Raw genomic sequence first — 12970 nt, forward strand, 5'->3', positions numbered from 1 at the left:
TAGAAACCAAAAGGCAGAGTTTACTTTCATCAAAATAGTTTTAGCTCAATTTCTTCTCATAACTTCTCGTGCTTTTATAATAGTTCCCCTTCAGACTGGCAAAGATTCAGGCAGGGTCCCCTAATGGTAAAATTTAGAATTAAAAAAATATTTATTGATAATGTCTCTTTTAAAAATGTTTGGTAACCCCAACTAATCATCCAAAATGCAAACTGTAAACACAACAGCAAAAGAGTAACAATTGAGTGTGAGTAAGCAGACTATGAACAGATGACAGACTGAGCAAGAATGCAGGAGGGAGCAACAGAGGACAACAGGTGCTACAGAGTGACAATTTGAGTGAATAAGTAATCACATTTGGACCACAGCGATTTCAATGCAACCATTTAGGAAACCTCTGGGCCAAATACTAAAATAGAAGGCGGCCTGGAGGAGCCTCCTTTGTGAGCATGCTCAGCATGTTGGCATGGGAACGAGGAAGCACAGAAGCTGTGTAGTCATCTCACAATGGATGGCTGCCATTTATAGGATGCAAAGAAATTTCCTTTCTGGTCCCTGGATACAACATATATTGTTTTTCTATGCTTTCCTTGACCCTGGAGGACTGCAGTCGCTTTTCCAAATTTGCTAAAGAAACCCCTTAACAAAACAAACTGTAGTAGCAGTAACACTGGGTTTGCTGGAATGCCCCCTTCCCCCTACCTTGCCTATGATTTTCTTCTGGGTACATCCAACAGAAATGGTAAACTTTTACCAATCCACTTGGTAAAGCCAGCACAATCTTCAGTCCCCTAGTCACAGAGCTAGAGTGGGTGGGGGTGAGAATGGGTATGTGTATGTACGTGTGGCTCTGGGAATCTGGATGCTGCTTCACTTTGTAACCTTTGCCCAGAACACTGGGGTCGCTTCCACTGGAGACTCCGCGGTAACTCTAGAAGTGTCATTAAATACTTAGTTCACCAAGGTTGATCACCTCCACTGTCATAGGATGATGCAGCATCTGCAGAAGCGCTGTCTGCTGCCCCCTACTGATGGGGGTGGAGTGACAGGTGCGAAGTAGGCGTGGACTTTAATATTGGGTAAATGGGTCTGGAACAAGAAAGAAACATGACTAAGAGAGAGGGTTAAAATAGAAAGAGCAATGTTGCTTTTCAGAAAAAACACTGAGGAGCTGAGTGGCCATGAAAGCAGAGCAGAGGCTGAACACTAGCAGCAAGATGTTGAGGGGCCTGGGGTCTATTCTGTATCATCCCACGTTATTCTAAATGACTAAATCACCTCATATAACTTTGGTACCAGCTTCCATAACAGTACAACTGGGGAAAAACTCCATACCAGTTTCTTAACCCATGCCAAAGGAGATTCCTAGTTTGATTCCCATAGCTGAAACAAACTATATATGCTTAAAATAAGATTTTATTCCAAGTCATTTTGGACAATGTTTCTTCTGATATTTAAAAATACCAAAAATTCCCCCTTTAATAACATGCTTCTAGTGTTTACTATATGAATAGTTTCTGAATTCCTACTATGTTCAAGGCACTGTGCTAATTACATATGAGGCATACAAAGATGATCAAGATGATGATCTTGCTCTTAGGGAACTTATAGTCTAGACATGCACATAAATAGCTAAGTTAAAACGGAAAAGTGTTAAGTGACTTGATGAACATATAAAGACTCTGAAGACTGAGAGATGGAAGAGGTTCCTGACAGCCAGGAACCCTATAAGTAGGCCACAGAAGAGGCTCTGGTTGATCTGTGGCTCTCCTCTTTTTCAGGAGAAGAAATATGGCTCCAAGGACTCCTCACTGCAGTCATGCTCTCAGTCTTGTAGGTCTGATGGGAGAGGAGGAACCGAGGCCAACTAGAAATCAAGATGAGATTTGATACTCCTTTATGTGATCAGGTGCCATGAAGCCAACATGATTTTTCTTAGAGGTTGGTTATAAAAAATAACTAACCACAGTGCCTTCTCACAGCAGATGTGAAGCAAATGTTCCAATAAATGTCTATTGAGCTGAATATTCTAAAACACAGATTCGTCCAGCCTTTTATAACCTCCTAGCTGGCAACCTGTCTTCTGGTCATTTGGCTATGCATGGGTCTCTCTACTATGGAGAGTGGGGCAAAAAAAAAAAAAAAAAAAAAAAAAAAAAGGGAGAAAACTACTTGATTCATTTATTGTCTTAAAAAATAAAAACCCCAGCAGAAGGGGTTGATGTGAAAGAAAATACAAATTAAATTCTTAAATCCTATTTAACTAAATATTTTCCTGATGTTATTTCTTTCTTTCCTTTAGAACCAAAATCTGGCATATGTTTTTCACTCCAGGCACGTTACTAAGCTCTGGACATTACTGGAGAAACTCTGCTGGGAGGAGACCTCCTTTTCTTCCCTTCAGTGAGTATTTTTCTACTAAATTTCCATCTTAAACTATCAACCTTTAGGTTTGTTCTCCATTTCCCCCTCCTCTGCTAAATGTCCAAGTAAATGTAGTAATCCCAGAACTCTAAATCTAAAAAAATAAAAGGGAAGGATGCTGAAAACATGAAAGCCGGAGAGCGATATAGCCATCTTTACCCTGAGTCTCTTGATTCCAGCCCGTGTAATTTGCTGGCAGTCATAGAGCTCTATCCGCTCAAGGCTGTGACAGCTCTTCAAGTGCTCCAGGGATGCGTCTGTGATTAGTGGGCAGTTGTCCAGTTCAATCACCTCCAGCTGGTCATGAGCACAGGCCCCGTTCCCCAGGTGACGAATTCCATCGTCTGTGATCAGCTCACAGTGAGACAGACTCTGCAGCCAAACAAAGCAAGGAAGGACACTGAAATATCTTATGGCATTCTTCTAGCCAGAGGCCTGTCTACCATCAGAAGTGAGGCCTTTCTGGTTTGATTGTTATGTATGTGGAACCACCACTAAATCCACATGGTAAAAGAAAGCAAGTTAAGAGTTGCTTAGGGTTCTGCTTTTGACAATCAATGATCAACATTTCTGTGTGTTTCTAAATATATTTTGTGAATTCATGTAATGACTGTGATATAGTTCATAAACAAAATAAGATACACAAATGAACATTTTTCTTCTTCACAGAGACAAGGAGGGCTCAAGCTTTTCCTGCACAAAAATTTCTGGGATTTGGACTAAATACTGATTACCTGGTACAGGGGGATGCCCAGTTAATTAAATAAAGTTGATTCTTACAGCTATCAGGTGTGGTTATCTCTTCACATAAATCTCTTTACTTGATCTATTTCCCTTAAGTTCCTGGTTCTTATACGTGAAACTCAAAACCCTTGGCCCAACTTTGGGCAGTGATGTGTCACCAAATACACCAAAAATGAACCTAAGTACAGAATGGTCAATCAAAAGGCTTTTCCATAGTGTTACTAGAAGCAGTAGCAGAGAACTCTCTGCAGTAAAGCCTTGATTGCTTCTGTTTTTGTTCCAAGGTGAAGCAAACTACATTTTGGGCCATCTTCTCCCCTGGACCTCTTGAAATTTAAACGTCATTGAGGATGGAGACTAATTCATGTGGGAGACAGAACTCATGCTTTCCACATCAGTTTTCAATCTCCAAGTATTGATACAGAAAACATTTAACATTTTCAGTTCCTTCCTTGGTCCTCTGTAATTTGGCAATTTGGAAAAATATGGTTTCTCAAAATAGTAACCTGACACCAAGAAGAAAGTAAGAGCTGGGTTTTGTTTTTTTGGGTTTTTTTAAAAAAGATTTTACTTATTTATTTTTAGAGAGAAGGGAAGGGAGGGAGAGAAACATCAATGTGAGGTTGTCTTTCACACGCCCCCAACTGGGGACCTGGCCCACAACCCAGGAATGTGCACTGACTAGGAATCGAACTGGTGACCCTTTTGTTCACAGGCAGGCGCTCAATCCACTGAGCCACACCAACCAGGGCAAGAGCTGCGTTTTGATTAAATCTAATAAACACATACAATTTTCAGAGTCAAACTCACCAATACTTGAAGTCGAGGACAGTGTATAGAAAGTTGGATTAATGTGCTATCTGTTATCTGAAAGAAACATGTAAGTTTATTTTAGGTATAATTCCAAAAACCTCTGGCTTGTACCTCATTCTTGACTATATTTATAATCTAAACTGATATCCTAATTGATAAATTATCAAATAACAAAATCTTGAGGTTGAAATCCCAATGGCTACCTGAATCTGTTCTTTAAGAAGCTAGGCTTCAACACATCTAGTATCCTCTAGTCTTAATCTTTGTACAGGTCTGCTGAACATTGTTTTGTTTTTGAAATGAATGAAAATCTCTGCCCTCATAACTTACAGACTGGACTTTTTGTTCTACCTCCTTAGAACTATCACAGAAAACAATCAGGAGACAATGCTCCATGAAAAAAAATTAATGTGAGCACATGCTCAATTTTTAGATAGTTGGCCTGTACTTTATAAGCCTTGCCACAACTCAGGATCGATGTCTTGGATGTCAGTTATCTTCCCAAAGGTGGCACAAAGGGTTGCTGGAATCTGGGTTACCTATGAGCATTCAGGAAGAAAGAACTCCTAAAGGAAGAACAGTTTTTTATAGTTATCTTAGGACAATAAGTAAATCAGTACTTCTTTTCAAATTCTTCCAACTCTTTGAGATAGAATATTATTCTAATATATATAGCTTCACAGGGGCTAAGAAATGTGAAGAGGGTAGGGAGTTGGGGCAGATAGGTATATGCACATCTCTCAGAAGGACTAACACTGGGAAGGACACACAGGGCACTCAGAATGTGCAAGATATGAATGAACATAAACAAGTCTTAATTTAGTTAAGAATTAACAGATGCTAAGTAGTGTTGGATAACAAGTATTTTAGAAAAAACTGACCTCATTAGTTACCCAAGTAAATTTTTTATTTTTACCATAAAAACAATTCATTGTTCTATGTTCTTTTTAGTTTCTCTCCAATCAACTAATCTCAAAGCTCTTAAAATTGGTAAGAAAAGAAAAAAGGTAATGATATAGGGGTCCAGTGTCCAGCTAAGCTAAAAAGAGGCAGTGCTATTCAGTACGATGGGGTTTTAATTATTTACTAGTATCAAGACTCTGTAGGTCTAAGGAAATATCTTGGTAGCTTGAATGTTTGGTTCTTCTTTCTTCCCAATGGCAACCTTATTGATGGCATATATTTTCCTAGTTCCTGAATACATAACCATGTGTTCTCTGCCTGGTGTGCCTGGAGGACACCTCAGTAAATAGAGAGTCAGCAGTGCTGCCAGGCACTGCACTACATCAGGGGAGGGAAACGAATGTTGTATGTATGCAAGTTTCTATCACACTGTATTTCTGAGTAGAAATCCATAATCTTACCTGAACACACTCTTCTAGGTCCATCTTTTCAAGCTCATGACAATTCTATAAAATACAAAAGCAAACATTACAATACAAACACTTAAAATATGGGAAAAATTTAAGGCCAGAAGACTAAGTGGTATTAAATAGCAATTTACCTGACCTGAAAGTAAACATCTTTCTTTTTGTTTCATTACATTGGTCAATGAGAGTTATAATTTTAAATACTACTCTTATAGTGAGATTTATAAACCACTCCAAGTACTAAAATATTCTGGAGAATACAGAAAATCTCTTAAAATGTCTCCATTTAAAATTAGGGTTATATAGTTCTTCCAGTATTATTCTCACCCACCAGTCGCATACAAATAAACAGATAAGTTTCTTTCACGAAGCACAAGAAAATCCTTGCTTAGTTTATCATAAGAAAATGTGGAAAATGAAGTCTCATGAAGGAGCATCATGTTATCCAATGTATGTCTGCATTTCTAGAGCAGCATGTATTCTACAAGCCTGTAGCCGTGGCACGAGAACACTCAGGAACACCAGCCACAGGTAAGTTCCCCCACATCCCACATCCTCAGTTCTGCTGCTATTCCACATCTCCCTCCATACTCATTCTTCTGAAATAAAAATCCCAAACAAAACCTACACAGAGCCTGAAGAAAGTACTCACCCTGGCCAGAGTGGTAAAGCCTACATCTGTTAATTGAGAACACCTTGCAACTTCTAATATTCTGTTAAAAAAACAAAGTGAAAATCAAGTCCTTGGTCCCTGGAAACTACATTTATTAAAATAGCAAGAATTTAAGAAAACAACCTCCTATTCCCTAAGCACTATGTAATATAGTGACATAAATAACTAAGCAAGTCTGTATACAGATCTTGCCGTTCATTTTCATGGATTCATAATAAAGTGGTCCTGTAAATACCACATTTCAGAGTGATGCAATCATAAGAATATAATAGAAGCTTGTAGTTAATGCCCAATGCATAAAAAATGCATTTAAAAGGATTCTTGATGGCACACTGCTTACCCCCAGAGGGTAGCTTGTTCCTAGAAAACGGAAATGAAGGTACTCTGTTAATCTGTTGCTAAAGTAAATTAGTCTCTTTCCCTATTTTACATGTAGGTCCACTCAGATTTAAACAGGTTTTAAAAATGTAATGAAGAAACCGGTTAATTACAGGCCTATCCCAAATATGGAATACCATACCTATGAAAAAATTCCCTTAAGCTTCCTGCCCCCTCTCATAGGCTCCCAGGGAGGCCCAGAGGAGAGGGAAGCTGAGCTGGCGGCCACTCTCCTAATTAGGAATTGCTCAGCACCAACCTAAATGCCAACCACAGGACTGGGAGTCAAAAGCAGCCTTTCTGTGAAGTTTGGTGGCATCTACATGATGGTACCAGAGAATATTTATATGTCTGCTTACAAATTACTTACAGAAGTTAAAAAAAACAACAACAACATATAAGAAATCAAAACAAAAATGGGCAATACTTTCAGATAGAGCTTGGCTATTTCCTTAGCTCCTGAATAAAACTCTACTCTCAGCTTCTAATATTACTAATTAGTCTATGATCTAATAAGGAATTTTGATACTGTAGGCATGGCCAGTGATTTAAAAAAAGTTTTAAAAAGTTTCATTGGTTTAAATTATTATTATACGTAGTTTAATGGATTCTGGAGCAAGACAGCCTGGGTTTGAATCCTTGCTCCTGCACTTTCTAGCTGTGAGACCTTGAGTAGGTTACTTGACCTCTCTGGGCTTCAGTTTTCTCATCTAAAATATGGAGATAATAACAGTGCTTATATGGTGTTTAACGATTAAATAAATATTTGTGAGTCATTTAAAACAATGCCTAACATGGCTAACATAAAAGTACAAGTTTTATTTTAAAAACAAAAAAGGTATATGGGGATCAAATAGTGTGTTGTGTGCTCTTACAGAATCAATTAGGGTTTGATAGCATGTGCATGTTACCATAGCATTCTTCGTTTTTAATTATATTTTACTGATTGTGCTATTACAGTTGTCCTGATTTTTCCCCCTAACACAGCATTCTTAATAAATATTTAGCCAATCCTATATTTAGGCAGAGAGGTGGAGCCGTAAAGAAATAAGGTTTGTGGTAAAATACCATTAATCAGCATAAAGAAGGCTCTCCTGTGGGGCTGTTTTTTCTTTTTAAATACTTTCTGCTATTTACTGGCATTATTACAATATAAGTGACCACAGAATAAGCTTTCAAAATCTTTCTTCAGAAAGGAATTACAAATACTCCTTGACTTGTGGTGGGGTTATGCCCAGATAAAACTCTCATATGTTGAAAATAATGTTAAGTCCAAAATGCATTTAATACCCCTAACCTCCCAAACATCATAGTTTAGCCTAACTTACCTTAAATGTGCTCAGAACACTTACATTAGCCTACAGCTGGGCAAAATCATCTAACACAAGCTTATTTTATAACAAAATGTTGAATATATCTGTAATTTATTATGTGTATTGCTTTTCCACCACCATAAAGTCAAAGAACCCTAAGTTGAACCATTTTAAGTAGGGGGCCATCTGTATATAAAAGCATTAATAAGAGAAAATGCCTTGATTTCTTTTCTCAAGTAATAAAATAAATGATCTTTTTCCCCCTAGTATGGATACTAGGAAGTAGAAAATGGGGACTATTATCCCTTGGTGCAGGCGAATTACATGTAACCAAATAAAGTATAAAGCAAGAAGGAAGGCATCTAAAAGGTTAGTGGCCTTGTAGTGTGTCTACCTTAAAGATTTCAAGGTTCCAAGGAATAAATATAAGCGAAGGAGGCCTCTGTTTTCCCGATTTTTTGAGCTAAACAAAAATCTTTACCTAAGTCGTGGGCAGTTCTGACCTAGAGCATTCAGGATGGCATCTGTGATGTTGGAGCAGCCGGAGGCACAGAGGGACTGTAATTTATGGCACCCTCTGCATATAGTAATGAGACCTTCATCTGTGATTTGCTAAAAAACAAGAGCAAAAAACCCCCACAGATATTATTAGTAACTTAGTGGGACAAAAAGAAAGAAAAAATGTTATCTCAGTGAAAATAAGTACCAAAAAGAAATAAAAGCAGATTTAATATTAATCAGGTAGTAGGCCTAAAAGAAAACGAACACACTTTGTTTCTTCTTTCCAGTTCCTTTTCATCTAGTTTGAAAGAGAATCTGTGCTCATTTTGGAGCTAAAGCGAAGAAGCTATAATAGGATTCTTTTAACCCAATTGATTGGGAACAGCATGGGGTGCATTATGGTGTAGATTCAATTAAGTGGTTATAAAGTCTACAAAACAAATAAGAATGACAGTATTTATTTATTCATTTATTTATTTTTAGAGAAGGGAGGGAGAAATGGAGAGAAACACAGATGTGCAGTAGATACATCGATAGGTTGCTCAGCTGGGGACCTCGCCCACAACCCAGGCATGTGCCCTGACTGGGAATCCAACCAGCGATCTTTAGGTTTGCAGATTGGCCCTCAATCCACTGAGCCACACCAGCCAGGTGAGAATGGCAGTATTTTAATAGTATAAACATATGAACAGATTAAAAAATGATACGAAGTTATTAAAACATAAAACAACCTGTGGATAACAGTTGCAATCTCATATAACAGATCCATTTATTTCTATTTTTTTATTTTCTAATAAAGAATATTCTACTTTATGAAGATAAACAGTTATATCCAACTCAAATATAATTTTGTATGTTTTAAATTATTTTAAAATGAAAAAAGAACAAAGATGTCACATTAAAAAAAAAGTCAGATTAAGAAATACAAACTGACTTTCGGCCAAGATGGAGGCCTAGACAGACACACTGCGTCTCCCTCCACAACTAAGAAGGAATAAAACTACCTCAAAACTAGAGACAACCAGAAGTTCCAGGAAATCAAGCTGCATGGAAGTCCAACAAACAAATATATAAAGAAGAAATTCTCATCCAGACAGGTAAGAGGGGTGAAGCAGGGGAGGGGAGAGAGGATGCTGTGTGGTGGTGGCAGCAGTGGCAGGCTGGTGGAGGGTGCAGTCAAATATTTTCAAAAGTCAAGAAGGACACCTGGGGAACACTCCCAGCACCAGACCAGACCACACAGCTCACGGTTCCAGCACCAGGGAAAATAAAGCCTCGTTGCTTCTGACTGTCCAAACCAGTGGGGGTTGGGGCGAGGCAGAAACTACCAGTCTCTCAGCAGAGTCCACTTGTTTTAAGGGCCCCCACGGTCCTAGAATGTCTGCAAATCCACCCACTCTGGGAATGACAGCCAGGGCAACAGCTGGAGAGGCGCCAGTCCCATATGGAGTGGGATAAGTGCCTGGAAAGGAGGCAAGTGCTGAGCTGGTGGCACTGTTCCCTCTCAGATCCCTCCCCCACATACAGTGCCACAACGTGGTGAAACGGAGCACTCTGTACCGATGAATGCCTAAGGCGCCGCCCCTTACAATGTAACAAGTGCGACAGCTCTACCTAAGACACAGAGGCAAACAAACACAGGAGCCTGTTAAGATGAGGAGACAGAGAAATATGGCCCAAAAGAGGGGACGGATCAAGGTTCCAGTGGGAGAACTAAGCGACGAGCATATAGCCAACCTAAAAGATGCAGAGTTCAAAACACTGGTGATAAAGATGCACACAGACTTGACAGATATGCTTAAGTATAGCAACGCATAAGGGAAGAAGTGAAGGCTATGCTAAATAAAACGAAGGAAAATCCACACAAAACCAATGGTGAAGGGAAGGAAACTGGGATTCAAATCAATGATTTGGAATATAAGGGGAAAAAAAAAAGTCAACCAGTACAGAATAAGGAAATAAGAATTGAAAAAAATGAGGAGAGGCTTAGGAACCTCTGGGACAACTTTAAAAGAGCCAACATCCGAATCATAGGGGTGCCAGAAGAAGAGGAAGAGCAAGAAATCGAAAGCTTATGTGAAAAAATAATGAAGGAAAACTTCCCAAATTTGGCAAAGGAAATAGACATACAAGTCCAGGAAGCACAGAGAGTCCCAAACAAGCTAGACCCAAAGAGGACCACACCAAGACACATCATAATTAAAATGCCAAAGGTGCAAGATAAAGAGAGAATCTTAAAAGCAGCAAGAGAAAAGCAGAGAGTTACCTACAAAGGGGTGCCTATAAGACTGTCAGCTGATTTCTCAAAAGAAACTCTGCAGGCATGAAGGGACTGGCAACAAGTATTCAATGTGATGAAAAGCAAGGACCTACAACCAGATTACTCTACCCAGCAAAGCTATCATTTAGAATGGAAGGGGAGATAAAGTGCTTCCCAGACAAAGGAAAGCTAAAGGAGTTCATCATCACCAAGCCATTATTATATGAAACGTTAAAGGGACTTATTTAAGAAAAAAATGATCAACACTATGAACATTAAAATGACAAACTTACAACTATCAACAACTGAATCTAAAAAATAAAAACAAAAACAAACTAAGCAAACTGACAGAATAGGAACAGAATCATAAATATGGGGATCATTTGGAGGGTAATCAGCTGGGAGGGGGAAGGGAGAGAAATGGGAAAATAATGCAGGGACTAAGAAGCATAACTCGTTGGTGTAAAATAGACAGGGGAAAGTTAAGAATAATATAGGAAATGGTGAAGCCAAAGAACTTATATATGCATGACCCATGGACATGAACTAAGTGGGGTGGGATTGCTGGAGGGAAGTGGGGTACTGGTGAGAGGGGAGCAAAGAGAAAAGAAATTGGGACAACTGTAACAACATAATCAATAAAATATACTAAAAAAAAAAATACAAACTTCCAGTTATAACATAAGCCATGGGGATATAATGTACTCCATAGGGAATACTCAATATTGTACTAACTGCTGACGGTGACAAATGGTTATATACACTGTTGTGATCACTTCATAAGATATATGAACCACTATGTTGTACACCTGAAACTAATATTATATAGTATGAGTAAAAATAAATTTTCAAAAAAAAGGGGGAAAAAAAAGTCATGCAGGCCCTGGCCAGATGGCTCAGGTGACTGGAGCATCATCCTATACACTAAAAGGTTTCAGGTTCAATTCCTGGTGAGGGCATACACTTCAGTTGTGGGTTCGATCCTGGTCAGGGTGCACATGGGAGGCAGATGATTGATGTGTCTCATTCACATCGATGTGTTTTTCTCTCTCTCCCCTCCCTAAAATCAATAAGCATGTCCTCGGGTAAGAATTTTAAAAAGTCATGTATAAATGTCTTGACATGTTGGATATGATCAGATATAACCAGAACTTCAATTTGTCCTGTTAGATTCCCTAGTTTTGAGTAAGCCTCAGAAAAGCTCTCCTGTCATCTCTGTTTAATCAGTGTCCTTAAATTCAAGGACTACTAAACAAAATAAAATCAAGCTTTAAATAGTCACTACTTAAACTAGTATTTTCTCAATACTGTACAACTGAAACAAAATACAGATTAAAAAAATGATGCTAAGGCAGATAGAAGATTTTGTCATAAGGATAAATTAATGGGGTATATACATAGGTAGAAGAACCTTAAAAAGTGCCATGCAAATGTAATATATCATTATTGCTAAGCAAGGATAACTGAAATGTAAAAGGGGAAATAACAATCAAGCACGAATATTTACCAGGCCAGTGGAATTTGTGTCACACAATATTGGGAAAGTATTGTAGGGCCATACTGTCTTTTCCTTTTTAATGTTTTTTAAAAAATTTATTGAATTTATTAGGGTGACATTGGTTCATAAATCCTTTTTAATGTTTTAAAGTCTATAAGGAATAATTGAGGAAGAAGAGAGGAGAAAAGTCAGTCATATTACCATTATTTAAAATTTTAAAAAGGATAAAATTTACTAAACTTTTATGTTTTCATATTAGTCAAGAAAAAGAGAATGGGTCAAAAATGTGCTTTGGTCACTTCAGTTTGTGCAGGAATATGAAGTCCTATGAATGTTGAGAATCACATTTCATCATATTTTAAGAAAGAAGTAACAGCAACTCATATCCTAACATCTGGATGAAGGAAAACAGTAAAATAAACACATGATAGAACCAGTTCTTTATGGTTATTAACTGTGATTTCTGTCTGTTGGAAGGGTAAAGGGAGATGAAACTAAAAGAGCAAATGATAGGTATGATATATATGCAATACACTCACATATATATACACATATATACAGAATGTGTGTGTATATGTATATAAATAAAATCTGAAGAGGCCCAAGAACAGTTTTTTCCTGTCACTTTAAGATGGTTTTATGCTTATAATAACAGTTGTATTAGCGCTTTCTCTCAGGCCAAATATTTCAGTTTCATAAATGAGATCAGGCAGATTCTGGATTCTAGCAGCTATGGCATCAGAATTAAAAGGAAGGGGTGGTCGGAATTTTAAAAGAATGTCATTCTTTTAACTCAGTCTCCAGAAGCCTCTTAAGCAGATCATTATCAGCAAGCACAACCCTGTAAGAGCTGGAAGGGCTGCAAGGGCTGCAAGGGCAAGTTGCTTAAATAGCACAAAATGTAGCACCTTTAAAGTTATCACTTTTATACCAGTCACTATGCTCTCAAGCTTTAGGTGATTAAATAAGGGGAGAGTATAATAAGCAGAAGGCTTA

The 12970-nt window shown here is 38.1% G+C and overlaps 1 protein-coding gene across 3 annotated transcripts in view; it reads right to left on the reverse strand.

Annotated features, from left to right (window-relative positions):
* Positions 1–12970, reverse strand: part of FBXL20 (F-box and leucine rich repeat protein 20) — a 78998-nt gene continuing 66028 nt past the window's right edge. For all 3 annotated transcript variants that reach the window (XM_090291989.1, XM_090291990.1, XM_090291991.1), the window contains 6 exons: positions 8197–8327; positions 6004–6064; positions 5346–5390; positions 3979–4035; positions 2584–2796; positions 1–1089 (listed from right to left, as the gene is read on the reverse strand). In XM_090291989.1, coding sequence (XP_090148115.1) covers positions 982–1089; positions 2584–2796; positions 3979–4035; positions 5346–5390; positions 6004–6064; positions 8197–8327 — 615 coding nt within the window. In that variant the 3' untranslated portion in view covers positions 1–981. The remainder of the gene's footprint in view (positions 1090–2583; positions 2797–3978; positions 4036–5345; positions 5391–6003; positions 6065–8196; positions 8328–12970) is intronic.

The sequence above is a fragment of the Furipterus horrens genome, unplaced genomic scaffold, assembly GCF_987537825.1.
Source record: "Furipterus horrens unplaced genomic scaffold, mFurHor1.1.pri manual_scaffold_11, whole genome shotgun sequence".
NCBI classification, from domain to species: Eukaryota; Metazoa; Chordata; class Mammalia; order Chiroptera; family Furipteridae; genus Furipterus; species Furipterus horrens.